General features: G+C 36.2%; 2 protein-coding genes and 1 pseudogene across 8 annotated transcripts; all 3 read right to left on the bottom strand.

The window, feature by feature from the left end:
- Positions 1 to 3779: 3779 nt before the first annotated feature.
- On the bottom strand, positions 3780 to 4830 carry LOC110769137 (metalloendoproteinase 2-MMP pseudogene; annotated as a pseudogene).
- A 2705-nt stretch (positions 4831 to 7535) lies between these two features.
- On the bottom strand, positions 7536 to 16000 carry LOC110769127 (large ribosomal subunit protein eL38z/eL38y-like). Its single transcript, XM_021973043.2, has 3 exons — positions 15687 to 16000; positions 13609 to 13792; positions 7536 to 7812 (listed from the first exon to the last, which is right to left on the bottom strand). The coding sequence occupies exons 1-3, from the start codon at positions 15687 to 15689 to the stop codon at positions 7790 to 7792; spliced, it is 210 nt and encodes a 69-aa protein (XP_021828735.1). The 5' UTR covers positions 15690 to 16000; the 3' UTR covers positions 7536 to 7789.
- A 1431-nt stretch (positions 16001 to 17431) lies between these two features.
- Positions 17432 to 24604, bottom strand: LOC110769135 (putative BPI/LBP family protein At1g04970). 7 transcript variants are annotated; one of them, XR_015833080.1, is made up of 9 exons: positions 23867 to 24603; positions 23047 to 23186; positions 22481 to 22832; positions 21975 to 22223; positions 21751 to 21876; positions 21007 to 21186; positions 18407 to 18459; positions 17960 to 18081; positions 17432 to 17606 (listed from the first exon to the last, which is right to left on the bottom strand). XR_015833080.1 is itself a non-coding variant. In XM_088247474.1 (8 exons), the coding sequence occupies exons 1-8, from the start codon at positions 24275 to 24277 to the stop codon at positions 18036 to 18038; spliced, it is 1557 nt and encodes a 518-aa protein (XP_088103600.1). In that variant the 5' UTR covers positions 24278 to 24603; the 3' UTR covers positions 17613 to 18035. The 7 variants fall into 7 exon arrangements, 4 of the variants coding, with proteins under 4 accessions (XP_088103661.1, XP_088103600.1, XP_088103631.1 ...); XR_015833128.1 differs by lacking the exon at positions 21975 to 22223 and having other exon boundaries at positions 23867 to 24604; XR_015833101.1 differs by lacking the exon at positions 18407 to 18459 and having other exon boundaries at positions 23867 to 24602.
- Positions 24605 to 26170: the final 1566 nt, after the last annotated feature.

Below are 26170 nucleotides of genomic sequence, written 5' to 3'. Positions count from 1 at the left end.
CACTTAAGCGGCCATTTTTTCGCGTGTTTTAAAAGACGACCCTTTTTATCAAAAACCGTCGTCTTTACTTAATAATAGACGACCCTTTTTATAAAAAAAAACCGTCGTCTTTATATATAATAGACGACCCTTTTATAAAAAACCGTCGTCTTTACATATAATAGACGACCCTTTTTATAAAAAACCGTCGTCTTTACATATAATAGACGACCCTTTTATTAAAAACCGTCGTCTTTACATATAATAGACGACCCTTTTATAAAAAAACCGTCGTCTTTACATATAATAGACGACCCTTTCATAAAAAAAACCGTCGTCTTTACATATAATAGACGACCCTTTCATAAAAAAACCGTCGTCTTTACATATAATAGACGACCCTTTTATAAAAAAACCGTCGTCTTTACATATAATAGACGACCCTTTTTATAAAAAACCGTCGTCTTTACATATAATAGACGACCCTTTTGATTTATACTTTCATTAAATACAACATAAGATTTTGTGGTATCCACTAGTGTAAATATTTTAAATTGAAGATCAAATTGAGTCATTGTATTTATATAGGGTCAAGGAGTGTAGCTGTAAAAAATCATCAAAATCGGAGTTAAAATAACCGTTAAATCTTGATTTTTCGTTTATAACCGTCGAAATGTTTTGTCCCGTTACTTGTTCTCTGATTTATTTTTTTCCCCGATTTTTGGCGTATATGATCACGATGTGTAAACAAACAAGTTTGACGGTTGGATCGTTGAAACTAGTTTTGTAGAATGCGTATGCCATCAAAACAATATATTCACTAACAATTAAGAGTTTATTTATACTTTCACTAAATATAACATAAGATTTTGTGGTATCCACTAGTGTAAATATTTTAAATTGATGATCTAATGTAGTCATTGTATTCATATAGGGTCAAGGAGTGTAACTGTAAAAAATCATCAAAATCGGAGTTAAAATAACCGTTAAATCTTGATTTTTCGTTTATAACCGTCGAAATGTTTTGTCCCATTACTTGATCTCTGATTTATTTTTTTTCCCGATTTTTGGCGTATATGATCACGATGTGTAAACAAACAAGTTTGACGGTTGGATCGTTGAAACTAGTTTCGTAGAATGCGTATGCCATCAAAACAATATATTCACTAACAATTAAGAGTTTATTTATACTTTCATTAAATATAACATAAGATTTTGTGGTATCCACTAGTGTAAATATTTTAAATTGATGATCGAATGCAGTCATTGTATTCATATAGGGTCAAGGAGTGTAGCTGTAAAAAATTATCAAAATCAGAATTGAAATAACCGTTAAATCTTGATTTTTCGTTTATAACCGTCGAAATGTTTTGTCCCGTTACTTGATCTTTGATTTATTTATTTATCCCGATTTTTAGCGTATACGATCACGATGTGTAAACAAACAAGTTTGACGGTTGGATCATTGAAACTAGTTTCGTAGAATGCGTATGCCATCAAAACAATATATTCACTAACAATTAAGAGTTTATTTATACTTTCATTAAACATAACATAAGATTTTGTGGTATCCACTAGTGTAAATATTTTAAATTGACGATCGAATGCAGTCATTGTATTCATATAGGGTCAAGGAGTGTAGCTGTAAAAAATCATCAAAATCAGAGTTGAAATAACCGTTAAATCTTGTTTTTAAAAAACCGTTATCTTTACTTCACAATAGATGACCCTTTTTAAAAACAAACCGTCATCTTTACATATAATAGACGACCCTTTTTTAAAAAACCGTCATCTTTACTTCATAATAGACGACCCTTTTCATATAAAAAGGGTCGTCTTTACTTAATAATAGACGACCTTTTTTATAAAAAACCGTCGTCTTTACATATAATAGACGACCCTTTTATATGAAAAGTGTCGTCTTTACTTCATAATAGACGACCCTTTTCATATAAAAAGTGTCGTCTTTACTTAATAATAGACGACCCTTTTTATAAAAAAACCGTCGTCTTTACATAATAGACAACCCTTTTTATATGAAAAGGGTCGTCTTTAATTCATAATAGACGACCATTTTCATATAACAAGGGTCGTCTTTACTTAATAATAGACGACCCTTTTTATAAAAAAAAACCGTCGTCTTTACATATAATAGACGACCCCTTTATAAAAAAACCGTCGTCTTTACATATAATCGACGACCCTTTTTATAAAAAAAACCGTCGTCTTTACTTAATAATAGACGACCCTTTTTATAAAAAAAACCGTCGTCTTTACATATAATAGACGACCTTTTTTATAAAAAACCGTCGTCTATACTTAATAATAGACGACCCTTTTTATAAAAAAACCGTCGTCTTTACTTATAATAGACGATCCTTTCATAAAAAAACCGTCGTCTTTACATATAATAGACGACCCTTTTATAAAAAAAACCGTCGTCTTTACATATAATAGACGGCAGTTCTTTCAAAACAACCATGTCTTTACAAAAAAAAGGACACTTGATTTTTAAAAGACGACGCTTGTCATACCTGCTGTCGTTGTTTTTTGGTCAGATTTTAACTATGAAGAAAAGCTTTTTAATAAGACGACGCTTTTTTATTTGTGTGCGTCGTTATAAAAAAATTCTCAACAGTATCTCCATTTTTTAGTTGTTTAAGTCACTTATCCACGACGGTTTTTTGTTACCGTCGTCTTTTTAAAAACAACGACGGTTTTTTGTTCTTCCGTCGTCTTTTTCTGGTCGTCTTTTGCCCTTTTTGTAGTAGTGGAGGACTTTGTCAAGTCAAGAAAATGACTCGTTATTTATAACTTCGGACTTTGTTGGAGTAGGAAGTAGTAATTATGGTTATACTCATAACCAACCATTTCCCTACCCTTCATATCCCATTCCTGTTGGGATGGAATCACGCGACTCATGGAAAGAATCCGAGACTCAATCTTCAAATGATTTTGCTTATGGACAACGTCAATCAATCTCGGATCCATATGGGTGGCATGTTAACAATTACATGCAAAACTATTTTGGGGATTTATCATTTGATGACTACTCTTCAAAATATACTTACTCTACAAATAGAGATGATGAAGATAGTGAAAATTTTGAACCTCATAGGAACTCTATGTGGTACTAAGTCACTCATGTATCTTACCATGCAATGTATAAAGTGTAAAATATTGTAGTCATTCATTATATATAAATGATTATGGTGTGTTTAATCTTCTTTCATTAATTACTACATATTTTCTACACTTACAGTGTTTGCCATCATGCAATGCATTTCCTTCCAAGTTTTTCTTACAATTTCCTTAGTTTTTATTCAATTTTTAACGATACCGATAATATCCTGATATTTCCTTCGATATTTCCGTGTTTTTGGACTTCCGATATTTCCGATACCACCGATATTTTAGACCTTGGTCACAACAACTACATAAAATTTAACTTTTCCTAGGTTTTTTTTGTTCTTTTCAAAATCTGCAACCGTCTCTTGTAATCAGACATTTAATTAAGCAAGTAGCCCCATCCACTTTTGTATCTTGCTAGCTGCTCGTATTATTCAGGAAGGATATTTTATTTGGAAATTGGAATCCACTTTAATTGAAAATATCATCGTTTCATTGAAAAGAAAAATGCTTCGAAAGGACTATTAAGAATCTATCCCCAAAAAATGACTACTAAGAAATCCAGATGAAAATATTAGATAATAAAAAATTAATTCATTTAATGTGCAGGTATACAAAACAAAATATGAAGGAAAAATATTGACTTTCACTAAACTTGATATGTAAAAGCTACAATTGATTTTGCCTTCACAAAAAAATTATTAAAAGCATCCGATACACCAAGTGTCATGTTGTTTCACACACACTCCTCGTCAAGACTTGTATAAAACTTTAATTCCTTGAATATCGTCGTCATGCAAATACAGGTTGGTGGCTCCAGAAGCTATGTAGGGGTACATCACAGCTCCCTCAACTGAGCTATGCCCAAGTCCCAGAAGGTGACCAATTTCATGCAAAGCCACAGTTTCCAAGTCATAATAACCTTCCAAAGCACCCACAGACCAAGGCTCCTCAGCATCATAATGGAATTTCCCATATGTAGGAGCATAAGCATGGGCTAAAACCCCACCAGGCCCATCAAAGGAGCTCCCATCTCCATGATCACCATATTCGAAGCTAATCTTTATGTCAGCCCGCTTATAGTTTTGCGACCGGCTAAACCTAAAGTGTGTGTTGGTGGCCCATGTTCGAAAAGCCCGTGAAATCGGCCCCATGGCTTCGGTTGGGGTGGTAGGAAGAAATGCATATGTTAGATGGTGCTTAGAACGAGGCCATTTTAGCTTTCCCTTGAAGAAAGAATAGTGAGATACTCCAAAAACATTGGAATCATGATCGTGGTTGTGACCGCGGTCCTTTTTCTTTCCCGATTGCATTGAGGTGGCACCATTGATGATATCCGCCACACCACAGCGAGACATCATCATCTTTGACACCGTTTTGGCATCCAATGTTCCGGTGGTCTTGAGGTGGTAATTGAGTTGATATGTCTTGACGGCAAACTCTAAGAAGTCGTCGAAATCATCATCATCGGCATGAGGGTTGTGCTTTGCATGGGCATAGCTTAAGTATCCAAATTTTTCGAGGTATAGTTTGAGGTCATGAATGCCTTGGATGTGGTCACCCTTGTGAACCCCCTTAAGATGGTCTAGGAATTCAAATGCTGATGAGTTTTTGTTGTGAGGTTCTAATGATGAAGCTGCATAAGAGAGGAGAGAAAGGAGGTTGAGGAGGAAAGTAAACGTGAAGAGAGAAGATAGAGTTTTCAATGCCATTATAAAAAAAAAACTAGGGTTAATACTATACTACGGTTTTGGATATGTTGCAAAAGCCACATATTTGGAAGACTATTTATAGACCCTAATTATATATAATTAAAAAAAATAATAATGATGAATATTTTCATATTGAGCATAGGAAGATTAATCTTGCAGTTGCCCTAATCCTAAAATTAATTATAATATATATAAATATTCCATAAAGTACTAAACCAGACCAACTTCATCAAAGTTAATGAATGGTGCGAAAATGGACATCAAATGGAACAAAAAAATAAAGGCCATCAACAGACCAAGTGGGCAAATAATAGTCATATCAGATCGAACACCCATCAGTAACTCAGTCAAAGATCACATGTATGTGCCGGAAAATAATATTATTCTCCAAGCTTCTTTGTGTTTATTTGTAATCAAATTCTTTTTTTACTTGACCCTTGCACACATTGTTTGTCTCATGATCGCCAACTTGTGTTTAAATGTGTTAGTTTACTCTAGCAGAATGTTTTTATATATGTATTTTAACACATATATGCAAATGCAATCCCATGTGCTGGATAATATTCCCGAATTTTTTTTTTTCTATTTAAAAATGACTTTTGTTTTTGTCGCCTGAGTACATATTTGTTCTTTTGTGTATGTCTTTAGTGAATCAGAATGTTTATATGTGTATTTAAACACTAGTATGTAAAGCACATGCGTACATGTATCACTAACATTGTTATGACCTTAATGGTATGTTTACTTATTAGTAATGGGTATTGGAATGATTTTAATTCGTTACTTTCTATGTGCACTTGTTTACGGAATCAAAAATTATGAGGTAAAATCCGTAATCAAATACCCTTAAAACTAGAAATCGGGAGTAGTTGATATGATTCCAATTCCTTATTCCAAAATTTTTAAATTTCCTGATTCATGACTTTTCCTTTTAAGTAAACAAGCATATACCAAGGATTTACGTCATTTTTAGTCTCTGGGAGGGAGTTCCAATTGAAGATGCTTAAAATCAATTATTTAAGGGATACATTTGTAGGATTCAATTCGCCTTGTATTTCAATGATTTAAAGTGACAATTTTTTGTAGGATCATTGAAACATAATATGGAGTGTATCCCATAATGTATCCATCAAATAAGCTTATACCACAAAATAATTTATTTGAGGAATACTTTGGGGGCTACTTCTCATTATATTTCAATAATCCAAACTGTCAATTTTTTAAGTATTCATTAATCGATCATCCTTGAAAATTTTAATACAAATCACAAAACAATAACGGGAGTAGTTGTGATCAAACCGATAGATGAACACGGTTTTTTTAACAAACATTAAAAAGACTACCTTCTAATCAAATGGTCATAAATTTTCCAATTTTGGTGATTTTTTGGAGGGGATAGTCTATGAATCAAGACTTGAAAATTAGACGGTTGGATCATTGAAATACAATTTAGAGTAAGTCTCCAAGGATGTCCCTCAAATGAAGCTCCATAAATATGCATACATATAAGTATATATATGTGTATAATTAGTCCCTTTCTACCAAGGGATCCCTCATATGTCCAAACTTGCATTTGGTACCAAATTACACAAATGATGACAAAAAAATCTATTGCGAAGAACGCAATGGTGGGCATCGGCTGTAGCTATTTATTTCTGGAAATAACAAATGGTTCATGATAGATAGTTTTGCTTTGTATCTAACATATTTTTTATTCTATCTTTTTTTATTCTCTTATAATTTCTTGAATGTTTGGATTGATGATGCAACAGTGAGATTTTGGGGGGTAGACGTGTAGAGAAAGGAAGGAGAAAAAATAGCAAACGATTGCAACAGCTTCACATTAAGTTAATTAAGACTTTTTTTTTCATTTTTATTAGGAGTCAATTAAGTTTTAATTTTAAGGATGATGTGTCCAGTTTATATCATTTATATTAAATTTTAATGAGATGGCATATGGAGAATAAAAGTTAAGCAGATCATGGCAAAGATTATCAAAGTAGAAGATCCAGATCCGTGAATTTAGCATGTGTGGTGCTTGTCTTAATTGTTACAGAGCCTTCGTCGTTGTGGTAAGGTGGGGGTTGTCAAGGCTAGGCCGGGGGTGGGGTAAGAGAAACGTAGGGTGTCTTGAGAAGCTTTTGGTGGGAGAGAAGGTGGTGGTCGCAGTGAGAAAGAGAGAGAGTATGGCTGTATGAGTTAGGTGCGGTTGGGATTGGAGTGGTGGTGGTGACAGTACTTTTTTAATATTTTAGTTCATATGAACAGTTTCACCCCGTAATTTTAATAGCAAAAATGACAGACATTGACAGTAGGACCAATTTGATACTAAATGGAGAGTTGGACTATTGAAAAGAAAATTTTAGTTGATGAACCAAAATGGAGCAATAGTTGGGGGACCATGTCGGTCAAAAACCCTTACTAATTTTTACTTCTAATAGCATATTCAGAAACAAAATTTCATACAAAATAAAATTTTGTATGACATGGGGATATCACTATTTTATTATTTCCAACCAATCATGTTGTTAAACGGTAATATACAAGTTTTTCACCATACCCAAACATCTAAACAAATCTCAAGTGCTGCCACTATAAGTACAAAACTAATAGACTACGCAATACAACTGCTTAACCTTTGCAACATGTTTTAATATTGGTTTAGATGAAACTGCATTTAGATACAAAATTCAAGTGATTTGGCACGGCAAAGAATTAAGGCTTGGCAACGAAATCAATTTCAGCATCAACGTATCAAACTAAACAAACAGTAGAAACACACATCCAAACTGGTAATTGCAAAGCGATGAAACATGTCTAAATAGCCATAATTGAAAAAGACTATCCACCAAACAATTGCAGCATGCAATTACAATTCATTACAACAGTATTCTCATTTCTACGATAAAAGATAAGTTTTCCAAATCTCAACTCCCAGAAACCATCTGACAAGATCAGGGTATTCCAGTTCACAGGTCTTGCACACTTAAACCTGCAGACATGAAAATTTATTTTCATTCCTTTAATCAGTCGCAACAAATTGAACAAAAAACCAAGTATATCAAATAAAGTAAACATAAACATTCAAAGTTGCCTAAGTCATTTAACAACAAACTAGGTTATATATAAAAAAAAACACACTCCCAACAATAAATGACATTACTTGCATCCTGACAAGTGAAAAGAAAGAATGGGCGACTTGAAAACATATCTAGAGAACTATATGCTTGCACAAACGTACTTTCACAGCCCGTGCAACTGCATTTGCACAATTAATTTTGTGGAAATTGCCAAATATAGTGTAATTGAGAGAGTTGAGAATGTATAATAAGAAGAACAAGATAGGTTTTGCAGAGAATTCAAATCTGCCAATTGAGTTTCTTACTTAGTGAAGGGTTAGATATACAAGTATACAAGGTGATTATTAGTTACAAACAATGCACAAGACATGGAGGGAAACATGGAGAGTTTCCATCCCTAAAACAAGGAATATGAAAACAAGGAAAAGTAACAAGGTGGTAGACAAGCCATTTAGGGATGTCTATGTTTTGTCTTTGACTTTACTAACACTCCCCCTCAAGTTGGTGCAAAGATATCACGCATGCCCAACTTGTCCAGTGAGTCATGGAAAACTTTACTTGATACGGCCTTCGTCAAGATGTCAGCAAGTTGGTTTTCCGAGTTTACAAATGGAAACTTGATTATACCCCTTTCTAGTTTCTCTTTGATGAAGTGTCGGTCGACTTCCACATGTTTGGTACGGTCGTGTTGTACTGGGTTATGTGCTATCTCGATAGCTGATTTATTGTCGCAGTACAAGTTTGTAGCTTTCAATGGTTTAATTCCCAGATCCTTCAGTAATTTCCGTAACCAGAGCAATTCACAAACTCCTTGAGCCATTCCCCTAAATTCTGCTTCAGCACTTGATCTAGCCACAACTTTTTGCTTCTTACTTCTCCAAGTGACTAAGTTGCCCCCCACAAATGTAAAGTATCCAGAAGTAGAACGTCTATCTGTGATGGATCCTGCCCAATCCGCATCTGTGTATCCTTCTGGGTTCATATGTGTATGTTTGGAGAATATCAACCCTTTGGCAGGGGCAGCCTTCAAGTACCTCATGATCCGAGTTACTGCATTCATGTGTGCCTCACTTGGTTGATGCATAAACTGACTCACCATACTCACAGCATAAGCTATGTCGGGGCGTGTGTGTGATAGATAAATCAGTCGCCCAACCAATCTTTGATACCTTTCTTTGTCAGTGGGTGCTTGGTCTGGATACATCCCTAACTTGTGGTTCTGCTCAATAGGTGTGTCAGCTGGCTTACAATCAAGCATTCCAGTTTCTGTTAACAAGTCTAACACATATTTTCGTTGGGATAGAAATATGCCATGTGTTGATCTAGCAACTTCTATGCCAAGAAAATATTGTAACTCACCTAATTCCTTCATCTCAAATTTACTAGCAAGGAGCTTCTGCAGATTCTTCATTTCTTCATTGTCATTACCGGTAACCACCATATCATCAACATAGATGATAAGGGCCGTAAGTTTGTCACCACGACGCTTTAAGAATAAAGTGTGATCCGAGTGGCTCTGAGTGTACCCAAAGCGCTTCATAGAATCTGTGAATTTTCCAAACCAGGCTCGTGGTGACTGCTTTAGCCCGTATAATGATTTTCTCAGCTTGCACACGGTGTTGGGACCAAGTGCCATGGAGATCCCTGGTGGTGGTTCCATATACACTTCTTCTTGCAATTCCCCGTGAAGAAATGCATTCTTTACATCATACTGCAAAAGTGGCCAATCAAGGTTTGCAGCCAATGACATGAGAACACGTACGGTATTGATCTTGGCAACAGGTGCAAATGTCTCTTGGTAGTCAATTCCATATGTTTGTGTATACCCTTTGGCCACTAATCGAGCTTTGTATCGATCTATGGATCCATCAGCTTTGTATTTAATGGTGTATATCCACCGACATCCAACTGGTTTCTTCCCTTGTGGCAACTGGACCATTTCCCATGTAGAATTCTTTTCCAGAGCTTCCATTTCAATCGCCATTGCTTCAGCCCATCTGGAATCTGTTATAGCATCCTGCCACTTATTTGGAACACATACAGTAGATAATTGATTGACAAATGATGCATATGACTTTGACAATCTATGAGTTGAAACATGGTTATTAATGGGATATTTAGATTTGGCAGTAAGGTCAGGACAATATTGAGGCTTGGGTTTTCCTCTAGTGGTCCTAGGTGGGAGAGTGTATGGTATAGCATTAGGTGCTTCGGGAATTACCTCAAGTGTTTCCTCATCACGAGACGACTGGTCCGATGGTTGAGAAGAAGGGGTTGTATTTTGTTGTTGATCGCAGCAACCATTTGAATTGTCTCCTCCGGGATCTTCACCAAATAAGAACGACAATTTTCCAATACCTTCATCGCTGTCCAAATTTTGAAGTTCACTGGTGCTTGGCGACCGGTCACTGGATTCTGTGCGACCGGTCGTTTTGTCACGACGACCGGTCGCTTCTGGATTACGACCGGTCGTTTTGTCACAGAGTCGATCTTCATCATCGCTGGAGCAAGGCGACCGGTCGTGGTCAGTGCGACCGGTCGTTTCAGGAAGGCGACCGGTCGCTTCTGGGTTGCGACCGGTCGTTTTGTCACAGAGTCGATCTTCATCATCGCTGGAGCAATGCGACCGGTCGCTGTGGTCAGTGCGACCGGTCGTTTCAGGAAAGCGACCGATCGCTTCTGGGTTGCGACCGGTCGTTTTGTCACAGAGTTGGATATTTTCTTCCTTTTCTTCCTTCTCTTCATTCCTTCTCTCCCCCTGAAGAGAAGGGGGCATAGCAGCTTTAAAGTAGGATAAATCTTCATGAAATGTGGCATCCATAGTGACAAAGAGCTTACGAGTAGGAGGATGGTAACACTTGTATCCCTTTTGAGTTGATCCATACCCAACGAACACACATCGAATGGCACAAGGGTCCAGCTTACTTCTTTGATGAGATGGAACATGAGCATATACAACACAACCAAATATGCGAGGAGGCAGCTTGAGGACTGTAGGAAGAGAGACATGACGAGCCAAGGTGTTCAGTGGAGTTTCAAACTTCAAAACACTACTCGGCACTCGATTAATTACATATACTGCAGAAAGAAGGGCATGTCCCCATAAGTAGTGAGGGACCGATTTATCCAGCATGTAAGCACGAGTAACCTCAAGTAATTGTCGATTCTTTCGCTCTGCGACACCATTTTGTTGCGGAGTGAAAGATGTGGAGGTTTGATGAATGATGCCTTGGTCCCGAAAGAAATGTGCCAAGACATTGTTCACATATTCCCCACCATTATCAGACCGGAATACTTTGATGGAAGCTTGGAACTGTGTGGTAATCATAGCATGAAATTCACGGATTGCAGCGGAAACGTCACTTTTATGAGCTAGTAAATATACCCAAGTCATGCGAGTACAATCATCAATAAATGTAATAAACCATCTTTTGCCATTGGAAGAAACTTTAGCAGGACCCCAAACATCAGAGTGAACCAAATCAAAAGGGAATTCCGTTTTATTATCACTTAAGGGAAAAACAGTTCGATGGCTTTTGGCCAATACACAGGTTTCACACTGAAACTGAGAATGATCTAGGCCACGAAACAAAGACGGAAACAAACGTTGAAGATAGCCAAAGGATGGATGTCCTAGACGACGATGCCAAAGCCAAATCTGATGTTGATTGCGAGCTTGTGAGCTGGAACCTTGAGTATGAGCTGCCCTTGGTGGTGAAGAGACCGTCAAGGAATACAACCCCCCTCTTCGTTTACCATGCCCAATCGTCGCGTGAGTCGTGAGGTCCTGAAAAAGACAATGGGAAGGATAGAATGTGGCATAACAGTTATGTGAGTCAAGTAATTTTCCAACAGACAGCAAATTGCAATTGATGGAGGGAACAAGTAGTGTATGAGATAAAGATAAGGAAGGGGAAAGTGATATAGTTCCTTCACCAGCAACATTAGAGGGGACTCCATTGGCACTAGTGATGTAAGGATGACGAGACTTAGAAGATATTGTGGAAAACATAGTAGAGTCAAAAGTCATATGATCAGTGGCACCTGTGTCAATTATCCATGTAGTGGGTTGTGTACCTGATTCGGAGTCGGAGAGTAGGGTGGAAGATGGAGAGGCATCGGTAGTTATAACACATGCTGCCTTGGGTGTTTTGTTGCGGGATTTGAAAGCATCCCACCACTCAGGATAACCATGAAGCTTGAAGCACTTCTCAACAAGATGATCACCACCACAATGAGTGCACTTCTCAGTTCCCTTTGCATTGTCAGTTTTGGGACCCCGGGGGGGAAGTCCGGAGGACGTACGGTGTGGTGGCCGATATGGCTTGACCGCCATTGCACTCCCACCGCCAAGCATGGAAGATTGGCGATTATCTTCTTCTACCACTAGTGCATAAGCTTCAATGACTGCTGGAAGCGGATTCATGGCAAGAATCCGACTACGAACGGAATCAAAGTTGGGATCGAGTCCTCCCAAAAAATCGTACACACGTTCCACCTCAAGTGCTTGTTGGTGAAGAGCCACATCATCGGGATTGGTATGTTTGCAGGGACGGAGGCTGTCAATTTCCTGCCATATTATGTGTAATTTTTCGTAGAATACATTCACAGGTTCACCACTTTGAGAGGTGGTGACTGACTGACGACGGAGTTGGTACAACTTGGAGCTATTCTGTGTGACAGTATATGTCTTCCGAGCTGCGTCCCACACCGCATAAGCCGTTGAGCAGTGATCAAATAAGGCACGTACATTTTTGGTCATGGAGTTGAGGAGCCATGACTGCACCAAACAGTTGTCTTCATCCCAAGCTTCATAGCTAGGATCATCAATGGCAGGGGCAATCTTTTTACCATTAATGAAACCAGCCATACGACGAGCAGTGATGGCCAAGCGAACACTACGAGACCATGCAGGATAGTTGGACCCATCCAACTTATCAGGAGTAATTGGAGAGTAGTCATGAGAGGACCGGGGTGGTGGTGGTGTTGTGGAGTCGATCTTGGTGGAGTCGATTTTAGAGGAGTCGTCCGTGGAGTCGTTGATGGAGTCGTTGGTGTCACCCATGAGGTAAGTATATAAAAGGATGTAGAGGAAGAAATAGCTTAAAACTTCAGCAAACAAGAGCACAAAAAGGGCTTGTGATCAAGACCAATTTTGAGGCAAGGCAAAGTATGAGGTAGGAATAATATAACAGCAAATTATGGGCAAGGATAGGTAGAGATTTAGGCAAGAACAAGGTTATGCAGAGGCAACCAAAATCGATTGCTCTGATACCATGCCAAATATAGTGTAATTGAGAGAGTTGAGAATGTATAATAAGAAGAACAAGATAGGTTTTGCAGAGAATTCAAATCTGCCAATTGAGTTTCTTACTTAGTGAAGGGTTAGATATACAAGTATACAAGGTGATTATTAGTTACAAACAATGCACAAGACATGGAGGGAAACATGGAGAGTTTCCATCCCTAAAACAAGGAATATGAAAACAAGGAAAAGTAACAAGGTGGTAGACAAGCCATTTAGGGATGTCTATGTTTTGTCTTTGACTTTACTAACAGAAATATCATACAGGATTGTGAAGAACCCAGTTGATATCTAGAGGCCTAAATCACTTTAAACTAACACAGAAAACCGAATAACTTTAAGGACATGCAATAGCATCATTACTTGCTTCTATATGGATAATAGTGTTTCCATAACAATTTACCTGGAGGAAGAGACTGCTTCAACTTGTCAGCCTTCTCTGTGTCAAAAACACAAAGCGTGTAGAGGTACTTGGAGCAACGGACCTTGAACTTCACCGCATCCTTGCTCCTCTTGATTTTCACCGAGCGTGCGTCTTTCCTTCTTGCAGTGAGAAGGAAATCTTTAATCTCATGGATTTGCTTAGGCTGTGGAGAGAAAACAACAAACAGGAAATCTTAGCACCAGAGATGAAAACATAAAACAATAAAGGATCCAATCTCAGCAAACAACGTGGAAAATCATAACCATAGAAGCCAACCTTAACAAAATGTAACAGAATAAAAACTGAATATTTCAAAAGGAACTAAAAGGCATCAAATTAAAAGTAACAAGGCCCCAGGAAACATAATACAGGACTTTAGTCAGGACATGAATGCACTAAGATTGATAATATCATCACTGATGTACTGTAATCAGGATATGATATGAAATTCTATATAAAATTTCTGTTGTTGAGGCTTCAAGACAATCTTACTAGAATTAAATGCAGAGTTTAAAAAACTGTTGAAACCAGCCATATAAAAAATGGGCTTATTATCACAAAAGGTCCCTAAGGTTTACGAAACTATCAGATTTCATCCTTAATTTTTTTTTGTGTCATTAGTGGTCCTCAAGGTTAGTATGTATGATCACAAATGGTCCCTGCCGTTAGATTCTGTCAAAAACTCCGTTAGTTTGCTGATGTGGCATATATATATATCACAAAACATCCCTGAGGTTTACACACCTATCACAAATGGTCCCTGCAAATTTTTTAAATTTAAAATTCATAAAATTTTGGTTTTATTTTTTAAATTTTATGAATTTTAAATTATTTTAAAATATATATTGTATTTTAAATACACATGACACTATATTATTTTAGATGTGGGCTCCACATAGATGCCACATCAACAAACTAATGGAGTTTTTAAAAAAAAATTTAAAATTCATAAATTTTAAAAATGAAAAAAACCAAGGGTTTAGGGATTATAAATGGTCCTTAAGGTTAAAATCCTTATATAAATGGTTTTTTCATTTTTAAATTTTATGAATTTTAAATTATTTTTAAAAAACTTCATTAGTTTGTTGGTGTGGCATATATGTGGAGCCCACATCTTCAAAAATATAGTGTCATATGTATTTAAAATACAATATATATTTTTAAATAATATAAAAAAGAAAACCAAAATTTTATGAATTTTAAATTAAAAAATTAAAAAATTTCGCAAGGACCATTTGTGATAGATGTGTAAACCTTAGGGATGTTTTGTGATATGTATATATGCCACGTCAGCAAACTAACGGAGTTTTTGACGGAACCTAACGGCAAGGACCATTTGTGATTATACATACTAACCTTGAGGACCACGAGTGACACAAAAAAACATTAAGGATGCAATCTGATAGTTTCGTAAACCTTAGGGACCTTTTGTGATAATAAGCCTAAAAAATGCGATAAGTTAGAAGCAGTAGTGACATGAAAACAAGGACTGGAATCTAAGAACAGAACCACTAAACCAAATTACAATACTATGAATTATCATTTTAAGTGAAAACAGGAATTCTAAAAAAAAAACATTCATTTATCTAAATATAGATTTTTATATTATTCAAAGATATTCCACTTAACCTCATCCACCATCCTCTGAACATTACCTTCATTCTCTCTACCCAAACTATGAATTTTCATCCACACTTGCAGTAAAAAAAGACACTAAAGACTCCCTTTTTTTATAATTACTATTGAATTACGCTCCAATCAACCCATACCCAAAATGCACTTCATCTAATCCTTTTCAGAAATCTATGTATCTTCATTTTTTTTCCAAAAACACAGTCAACTATGCACATACAGAAATAGATCAAGACGGAAATGCTCAAATAGCACTTAAATCTTCATTCTAGGTGCCAACGTATCTCAACAAAAATAACTTTGCCACCGTCCAACAAAACCCAAACAAGAAAAATTGAAGAAAACCCATTCATCTAGGCATACATCTATATGTTTATAACCATTTTAACCAACGCAACAGAGGGAAAATGAGAAATTGAAGATACCATTTTGATGGCGGAGCGGCTTCTCCTTCCTCTCTTGGTAAAGGCAGATCGACAGGCACCGAGCCGCGGTTCAGTGTTCTGAGCTATATTTATACCTCAAACTCGAGGTGCAAGAGGCTGCTAAAACCCTTGAAAAATTGGGTTTTAAAGAGAGCCGTCCAATAAAATCGGACGGTGATCTTTCAATATTGTGTTTTTGTTTTTGTTTTAATCGGACGGTGGATGGTGGAATTTCAATCTCTCACTGCCGCGTTCTCTCCCTGCTATAAAACCCACAAATAAATCCGAACTCAGAAACACATAATCAAAATCAAATCCAAACCCTGTGATCTCTTTGCCTCCATTCTCTCTCACTTCCTCTGTGCGCCTCTTGTACTCTCAGATTTAACAAAGACAATTCTTTCTAATTTGGAAACTCTTCTTTCTTATTCTTTTTCCTTTTATTTTTGGGTCATTAAGCGATAGACCCTTTCAATGAAAATATTCTAGGAGATAATCACTCTTTCAAATTGTACTATGATTAATTAATTTATATGGAAATTTGAAGAATAATTTCAGAGGTAAATGGATGTCAAATATAAATATTTAATAGGCATTCAAATTAATACCCATCATTTGAAATTAATTATGTATACTTCTGTTCTGTCTGATGGCCTGTTGAACTTGGTGTTTCTGTCCATTGAGATTACCTAGTGTCAATATTTTCACTTCTACTTCTCAAGACTTGTGAATTGTTGGCACCTGCTGTCTTCGCGCTGCAGATGGACTACACAAAACACATGATAAGTAAAATAACGAAAATATCAAGTGCGATCGGCGGTGGATACCTTTGGGTCTCACCTAAAAAAATATCAAGTGCGAAAACGAAACAGGCTTTGGCTTCTTAAAACTGAGATGAACCTTGAAACCCTTGAAACATCAAGTTTGAGTGAGACGTAACCTTTTGGGAAGGCCTGCAAGTCACAAAATCAAACGAAAATTTTCAAAGCAAGTTATAACCGTGATAAATGCTTATAGCTTCAAAACTCAGGTTGAGCCTTGTTGCTGAAGTTACAACTCTAGTACCAGACTTTCAACATGATTCCAATCTATACAATTCAACAATGAGGCTGTTTAAGTTAGGAGATGGTTAAAAAAATCAACCAGTCTAAGTAGAACCGGCAATTTGAAGTGCATGCATCCTTGCATTTCAGATGGCCAATTTGTTTAAAAAATGACCAATGCAAGTTGCATTTCCTGCTCCAGATACCACTCAAGAACCAACGGCCACGCAATATCTTGCAACAAAAGTCTGCTCTCAAGATACTCACAGTGATCAAGACTGGGAAAAAAGCTCTACAAGTATTTCTTGCATGTTGCAAGCAGAAAAGGGTGAAGAAGAAAAGACAATTGAGTTCGTATTAAACTCCCAAACTAAAAATCAATTTGTTCTATACACGTGTTTCCTCTTGCCTATGCTACACGAAAAATTATAGACAATAACTGAAAGAACTTCTCTTCATCTTTCAGCATCCTCAGAAGCTGGGGTCTTGCCCTCCGGATCCTGCGAGTTAGCATTAGGAACCGGCTGCTGACGTACTGCCCTCTCTTTGCTGAGGGCTGGTCTTGGTTCTACAGAATCCTGTTTACTGAGGGGATATTTCTCAACGGGCTTGCTATATTCTAAAGTAAACTACTATGGCTACTTGCTTCTGTTACTTTCTTCTCATTTCCTCCTTCATGCGCTTTTGTTTGGCTACTATTCATTTGCTTCTTTGATTCAACCACAATTTCCTTCAGAGTTTCTTCAAGTTTATGTAGTCTCACTCTCACCTCCAAAAGTTCCGGATTAGATTCTACTTCTTTTTCTTCAGCAGCATTTAGTTCTATTTCTTGTTCCTTTGCTTTCTCTTCTTCTTTCTACTTTTTCTCCTCCAGTTCCTGAGATGGTGATTTCGGTGAGGAAAGGAAAATAAATAAAAAGAAATCCAGTAAAGTTTTTAACCGCAGGCAACCAAATAGCAAGCATCGGATTTCAAGATTAACAAAGAAATAAATGTTAGCGATACACATATCTTGGCCAATTTACAAATATGATTAGTTAGAAAAGTTGAAGTTGTACATGGTTAGTTAGAACTTAGAATGTTTACAACCTAACGTTTTCAATAATTTAAGGAAAAACTATGCACCCATGATCTTCTAAATATCCAATATTTAGATAGCATATATATACGGTTATACATGTGTGTGTGTTTGTGTCTTAGTATAAAGTTGGTAATATGCAAATCATAAACCTGTATATGTGAAACTTTTGGTTTCACAACACTATCGTTGCCAAATCTCTAACTCAGGTAACTTTGAGGCATGCCATCAACAATGCTTCATCTTTGCAAGAAATATACCAATGATGACCAACCTGATATAAGAGTGTGTGCGAATAAACAGCCAGATGAGTGAATCAGTAAAAAAAAAAAATCATTGCAGCATGTTTCTGAAAAGGTTGTTTAGGAAACTAGACAGATTCTTGAGGAGTATCCTTGGATTGTAAATGGTGAATTCAAACAATGAAAGAAGAATCATAGATTTAGAGCAAATATGGAGAAAAAGGAAAAAAGATAAATGATGGTACGATGGTATGATGGAAGAAACACACAATGGCATACAATCCAATAAAGAGCAACTAATATATATGCACTATTTAGGCTAAAGATATCAGCACAAAAGCATATTGGTTCAGTTACAGCTTCCATTCTTCTGATTTCATAGCGAGCATATTGAGCCACCAGATACACAGCTGTTACACAAAATAAGTTCTTACTTAGTAGTGTGAAACCATGAGAAAATCAAATATGAAACATGATACACACCCAAGGAAGGCATGCAAGCAAAGAACAGTTGTACCATATGGAAATCGAGCCTAACCATGAAAAGGAGAAAGGTAAGAACATGTCTCAGATACCAGTCACATTTAAAGTACAGATAATCTCGTTCTCTAATGATTTATTTGGCAAATAATCTGGAGCACGCAGTCACAAATAAGGTCATTCTAGCCTAGAAGAGATGAAAATTAAGTTGCTTACTGCAAAACTAGTGACAGTGTATAAAGTTCCTTTCCCAGTACTTATGTATTACCAAAGACCTAATCATTAAATTTGTTTACTTTTAACTCCAAATAGGAAATTCTAACAATTAAAGACTCAAATAATTAGAATGATTTATTTGGGGTTGACTAAAATGCATTCCTTCTTAAATTTTACACATACACAAACCTTTGCTTGAACATTTTCCTATCCTTGAACAGGTGCTTTAGCAAATGGCATCAAATTCAATATTTCCACACCACCTTTATTAGCACTCGTTCACTTAAACCTTAAAACACCCACCACGCTACTGATTTCAATAAAATTTTCATTTTAACATTCTCCCAGCTACAAAGCGTCTAGTGTCTACATGCATGCACAAATTTGTTTCATACAATGCCAATGAGAACCAAAAACAACCTACAAGATTTAAGAACAAAAACAAAACCAACACAGAGAACAAATGAAAGAAACAGAAAATGCAAAGCAAAGCAATACCCAAACTTCTTTTTGGAAGGTGGACCAGTGAAGAGGATTTTTACAGCTTTCATGAAGTTGAGCTTGTCCAGTTGCTTAAGTGAGTCATGGTATCTACTCAGACTTGTCTCCTCAGCATTGCCACTGCTGTGGTTGTAGTTTGTGTTGGTGATCGTATTCCTAGCATTGGTGCAAAATGGTCTCCTTGGTTGTAATATCGTGTGTTTGAAGTGTTTTGGGCGTCTAACAGAAGCAAATAGCAGTAGTAATTAGAATCTAGCAAGCCCGTTTAGAATCTATCAGCCTTGGCTTGTAAATCTGGGTGGTTTCCTATCATTGTGGATCCAAGTGTGCTGTGCGATCATGACCATCCTATGCTTAACCTCATCTCTAGGTGTCAATATATACATTTTGAGAAGTAATTAAGTTTGACTGTAAGATTCAACACATCTATAGAGAAGAAGAACACATAATGCAGCAAGTGTTGTTTTTTAACATATTCAAGTTGTATCATTTTCTCATGTCGTGTAAGATTATGCTCAACTCAAACTCAACTCGTTGACTTATCATGCCCAAATATATGAACTCAAACTCATTCACAAATTTTGCGTGTTGTGTCATGTTTCACCCATTTATGTGTTTCTCTTTATTTTTTGTCAATCAAACACCAAAATGTGAAATAATATTAAATACACAAATATTACCATAAAAACTTATGCTAAGCACATTACATAACATACATCCAATCATATTTCACCAAAAAAACATACATAGACAATAAGTTATAAGTCCAATGGTTAAAAAAAGACTTTACCAAAAAAAAAAAAAAGGTTTTTCAAAGAAGATAAAAACATATTTCACAAAGATAACGTGTCGTTATCATGTTTCAAGAATGAACACTGGTCAAACTCGTTAAATGTGTTATTATCATGTCACCTTGTCACCAACCCAACCTGATAAGGTTTGACTCGAACACGACATAAAAATGATTTGTGCTAGGCAATCGGTACGTAGGATGCTGAAAATCATGCCAACTGCTAAACAAAGTGGACAAACATAACTATTTCAAGCTTATTAAGTACATAAGAAACTCTAAGAAAATTTGTAATCACACTTGACCCACTTTATGGTTTCGAATAAAAACATCAGATTCTCAAAAAACAAGTTGTTTCTTCAATATCTCGTACTTTTGTCAAAGACCGAGGACATGCATGCACCAGACACCAAAATATCCAGTTCATCCAAACGCAGAAACCCTATTTTGATAGAGAAATTAATCCTAATAATGTGCACAAATCACACAAACCAGAAAACTCACAACCACAATGGTAATTTTGTCTAGCACTCAGCTTTTCTCTGAAAAAAAAAAAAAGGATTATTAATACTGCACTTCCAATTTTATTGTTTCTTCTCTCCTGTTATTCATATCCACTAGACAGAGAAGTCAGTGAGGAGGGAAGGAGAGACAGGAGTTGGGAAGGATGGGGTATGAGAAGGCTCTATCATGTAAACCAGTAGCTGATAAGTTAAAACTGGTAGGAGAAACTCAGCCTAAGCTTTGAGCCTTTAGCTCGTCAAGAAGTCAAAAACATTTGTAATGAACAACTTATGCAGCATAGTTTTACAACAGAATCCTAACAAAACTTCATTACAACAAACGTTTTAAACTAATCTTTTGACTTTGCATTGGGTTCACTGTTCTAAAATGATGTACACAGAAAAACAAACACCTACTAGTATACAAAGTTTACATACTATCTGATTGAAATTAAAGGTCTGCTTACTGATGTTGGAGATCGTTCTGCAATCGCAACATCGCTGAATATGGAAAGCCTTGAATTGATGGAGATAATTTCAGAATTATGTAGTGTAAACCCATGAGGAAGTGGTAAAGGTAGTCCTTTCCAGAGGTGTAAATTCACATATGGCACCACAACAGTTTTGAGAATTGTTGACAATATGGCCTGCAGTTTAAAAATCTTGATGGTATTGATATCAAATGGAGCAATGGCTCTATATTAAGAGGAGAATGTACAGGAGAAGATCAATTAAATTTTCCCTAAGATACATTGTCATAAAAAATACACGGGACAAAGTTGACATAAAAAATGCATTTTAAAGTAACGCTGTCCGTAGGCTATGTACTAGAATTCAACTTATAAATTTGTCACAGAAAAAAAAATTATAAACATTCTGCATAACATATCAAATCTCGTTTGCCCCACAAGTTGATACAGGTTCATGAGCACTCACAGTTGGGGCTCATTAACAAGTAATTAAGACCAAGAGGTCCAAAAATTTACCTGCTGCTTGTACTATGTCTCTACACTACTTGATATAACAGGAAATGCTTATATTCAACTATGATTGACAGGCTGGCTCTGTTAACAAAACTATATTAACAATGCTATGTGAAGTCACACAGAAAAAGGGAAAGAAAAAAAAACATAAGAAGAAAAAAGCTCTGTAAAGTGCATTCGAAGCTTAAAACAATAATTTCAATCATTTCATGAAACAAAGGAATGTACCTGAACAAGATGCATGTGAAGGTTACCAATTTTGCTCCACTTCAAATATGCAGTAACATGATTCAATTTAACTGTACCAGCTAGTTTATTTATCAAGATATCTGGAGAACATGAAGCATGAATCTCCTGCACCAACAAAAAACTCGTGGAAAATCATAATGAACCAGGAGATATAAATGTGCATGAAACTAATGGGAGGATACAAACACTCCAAGGAAGCATACCAATGATATGCACGCAACTGGTATTACTTCATCAGCATCCATGACACTAATTGTCACATCAGGGTACACAGTGATATTAATGCCATTGCTAACAACTGTCATTATTGGTGGAGAAGATACAGATATATTAAGCTCCATATCTTCATTGGGATACTGCTTGTACAGTTGAGGAACAATGTATTTCCATCCAGCAGTGTTCATAAGGGACTGGTCTGGTGTTTTGTTGATCACCCATTGCATATAATTTGCCTAAACGAATACAAGGGGGAAAATAATATCTTAGTTTCACTATGTAACTCTAAAATATAGAGCTACAGGGGTACAAATCCGGCCAGGCACAGGTCAGTTCGTTGTGAAATGGTGAAGTAAGATTTCGGTACACAGAAGTTTGATAACTATAGATAACCTTATTGGAAGAAGAATGAAGAATTTCAAAAAAGGAATAAATGAATGATTATTGTTTAGTATTATCTTAAAAAAAACAGAGGTGAAAAGAATAAACTTACATTGAAGAAAACTAAGGACGCTGAGCTAAAGACATTTTCGTGTAATGATATCTCAACCATCTTAGCTGGAGCATTGAATGGAACAGGACCTAGTGAACCTTTATTGTATAGTCTGGAAGCAAAATCATCATTGGGAGCCATGAATAGACCATTGATCTGAAATTCAATGGAAGAATTACTCAATACAGGATTGCCCACAAATGTAACATTCAAAGCAGCAATGTCATCCAGTGTGATTTGTTTCGGAAGTGATTGCAGTAAGGAGTCAAGCTTCATTATTCCTTCTCTGATTTTCTTGGAAATATTGTCTTCAACTGCAGAAACTATTTGACCTTCAAAAGCATCCACTAACCTGAAAGAGAATGTCAGAGGATCAACAGCAATATTTGGGGTCAGAAAAAGGATTTTAAACCAGATGGGTGGACCTTAAGTGGCCTTGGTTGATATAGATGCAGATCCAACTACAAAAATTGGGAACAGAGGAGGGGGTATGGAACGACCTTTGACAGAAACAAAGAGGCAAATAAGTCTTTCTCATAGCAAAGTTGATTAAGAGGATTGCATACCCTTGGTAAAGCCAAGATGCTCCACCTTCCAACTTAATGGAGATATCTTTCACATAGCATCCGCATTCCAAAACAGACAGCTTAAGAGTTCCTTCTTGGCCATTCAAAGCTAAGGTAACACCCACTTCCATACCTTCAACCTTTTTTAGAAGCAACACCACTTTTTAACAAGGTAAAATCAAACAAATTGGGGAGAAAGAAGATTAAGTTTGCTAAGAACATTGTATCTTAGTTTAATTCATTCCAATCCTCTACCTCTTTCCTTTCAAAAATTCAAGCTCAATGGAAATTTCTCATGACTCAATGATCTTGGAACGCACGTAACATATTGCAGGTCATTACAGAGTTTGACCACAGAAAGTTCACTATAACAGTACTTTGTTTAACTGTATCATAATTTCATTTTCTACTTACAAATCTGTTACATTGACTTATGATATGAAATTATGGGACGTAATGATTAGAACTCCACAAAAGAAACCAACATGAGGCTTCCTAAGGAAACAAGACAGCTGATGCCACTCCACGTTGGTCACTTCTCACTGTCCTCAAGAGGTAAAGAAAATACAGAAAATGGCTAGCCAAAGGGTTATCAACTTATCAGAGGCCTATTGGTTCCATAAAATCTATGTCAAGTCTAATTAGAAGTGAACTACAAATTTCCAGAAAAAAAAAAAAGGAAAAACACAGCTTCATCTACCATAATCCTATGTGTTGGTTCATAATTCAAATGCCATTAAAGCAAGATCAAAGCAAAATAAAAGAGAACAAAAAAGTTTATAAAGAACAAAGAATAGCCTTTCTAAGTTGCTCTGTATACCTGAATGGAGGCGTCCCCATTATCTGAAATATCAAATAACCAACTGCTATAAGAATACCACCAATCCATACTCAAATTTGCTGTGGCTCCTGAAGCAATTAAAGCAATGCCTGAGTCGCCAGTCTCCACATATGAAGAAGCAATATCAACATTATAGATTGTGATATTGGATAGAACAACATGAACTTGGCCAACAAGTGGGATTTTCACAGACTTTTCAATCTGAGGCAGTTGAAGGGGGATTATAGAGGAAACAGCCTGCTCTATTAGCAAGTCCTTGGAAAACTCAAGACCCTGGCTGGATATGACAACAGATATGAATCCTTCTTCTTGGGTTCTTGTGGGAACAAGAAAAAATGATAAAACTACGAAGAAAATAGCAGATGCCATGAAATTTGTGAAGGAACCCATCTCAGAAAACAGTTAGATTAAGCTACTACAGCATGCACCATGGAACTAGAGAATTGCAAAGAGCATGGTCCTTTTGAAACTTTGGAGTGAAAAACGAGAATTTTTCACAAAAAAACCGATAACCAAATGAAAAAACAAGTCAAATTTCAACACAGGCCATGGGAAACTCAAAAAAACAAGAGGAGTGGATATGAGAAATCCTTATCTTGGGTTTTTTGCGAAAATAAATCCTTCTTCGGTATTTGGTGTCGTGATGAAACAGTGAGACTGTGAGAGCAACAGGTGGGAATTGTAAGAGTTTGTGGAAAAAGTTAGTTGGTTGAGGTTTTGGAGTTTTCTTCATTATTTGAGAGGTAGTTGGCACTAGGCCGGGCTTACGAAGTTTAAGATACCGTGGCAACCAGAGTAGCAAACGCAAGAATATGCTCCACCTCCAGTTGGAAAAAATGATGGTGATTTTTCAAGGGTAAAAAGTAAGTTTTGGTTTCTGTAGTTTGTCAATTATTTCACTTCAATCCTTGTAGTTTCAATTCATTTAATTTCATCCTTATAGTTTGATATCCTTGCAATTCAAGGACACATTACAAATTCCACCAAATTTCTTTCAATTTCGTCCATAATATCATGAACACTTGCTTACTGAGTCAAAAATTGGACAGAAATATCTATTTCCAGCATATGGGAGCTGATTTCCCCACTCCCATTTTCTTCGCTTACACTCCCTTTTGCTTTTTAATACTTTTTAATCAATTTTGTTCTTTCTCTTTCCTATTCTATCCTTACCTAAATTAATTTCTTTTTTACTTCACTTTTATATTATTTCTTTTTCTTTATACTTAATTTTCCAACTTACACTCCATTTTCAATATTAAAGGGGAAAAAATAAAACTTAATTTCTTACTCGATTAAAGGGAAAAAAAAATACTGAAAATTGAGTGCAAGTTGGAAAATTAAGTATAAAAAAAAAACTAATATAAAAGTGAAGTAAAAAAGAAATTAATGTAGGGTAAGGGTAGAATAGGAAAGAGAAAGAACAAAATTGGTTAAAAAAATATTAAAAAGCAAAATGGAGTGTAAGTGGAGAAAAGGGGAGTGGAGAAATCATATCCCATAAATATTTGAGGATCCAATTATTACGTGATAGACAAAGGAATTAAAATGTGCTTATTGTTCTGGACGATGTGGATAAAGTAGATCAAATAAAGACTTCAGCAAATGAGTCCTAGTCAGGTCTAGGGAGTCGAGTGATTATAGAAATTAGAGATAAGCATGAGTTGGAGACATGACTATTGCAGATAATATATACGAGGTTGACAAGTTGAAGGTTGGTGAAAATTATCAACTCTTCTGTTGAAATGCCTTCAAGGAAAACGATGCTCCACATAAAAAAAAAAAGTATCCAAAAAAACTATAGAATATGATGGTGACGTTCCTTTAGCTCTTGTAGTTATGGGTTCATATTTGAGGGAGAAAAACGTAACATAATGGTGAGAAGCATTTCATAGACTTGATGAAGATCTTGAAAAAGACATTATGAATGTGCTTGAAATAAGTTTTGACACATTAAAGCGCACAATGAAGAAAATCTTTCTAGATATTGCTTGCTTCTTGAATAGAGAGGATCAAGTTCATGTAAAAAAGATATTACAAAGTCCACAATGAAATGGGTCGTGCTCGTGCCGTGCTTAGGCCTGGGCCCAAGATCGGGCCAAAATATCCATATGAAATGCCTTTAAGGAAAACGATGCTCTACATGATTATAAAGAGGTGTCCAAAAAATTTGTAGAATATGATGATGGCGTTCATTTGGCTCTTGTAATTCTGGGTTCATATGGGGAAAAAAAATGTAACTTAATGGTCATAAGCATTTGAAAGACTTGATGAAGATTCTTA

The sequence above is a fragment of the Prunus avium genome, chromosome 1 (genome assembly GCF_965620075.1).
Source record: "Prunus avium chromosome 1, drPruAviu1.hap1.1, whole genome shotgun sequence".
NCBI classification, from domain to species: domain Eukaryota; kingdom Viridiplantae; phylum Streptophyta; class Magnoliopsida; order Rosales; family Rosaceae; genus Prunus; species Prunus avium.
Note: the sequence above shows the minus strand (reverse complement) of the source record. Positions and strands in the feature narration are given on the sequence as shown.

Excerpts from the sequence above, each read along its gene's own strand:
- LOC110769127 (XM_021973043.2), bottom strand. Across the intron at positions 7,813-13,608 it reads GAAGCAGTCTCTTCCTCCAG|GTTTAAGTGTGCAAGACCTG; the intron begins GTAAATTGTTAT and ends TCATGTCTGCAG.
- LOC110769135 (XM_088247474.1), bottom strand. The coding sequence starts at position 24,277 with ATGGGTTCCTTCACAAATTTCATGGCATCTGCTATTTTCTTCGTAGTT. Across the intron at positions 22,833-23,046 it reads GCATCTTGGCTTTACCAAGG|GTTAGTGGATGCTTTTGAAG; the intron begins GTATGCAATCCT and ends ATTCTCTTTCAG. Across the intron at positions 18,082-18,406 it reads AAATCAGAAGAATGGAAGCT|GTTGGTCATCATTGGTATAT; the intron begins GTAACTGAACCA and ends CTCTTATATCAG.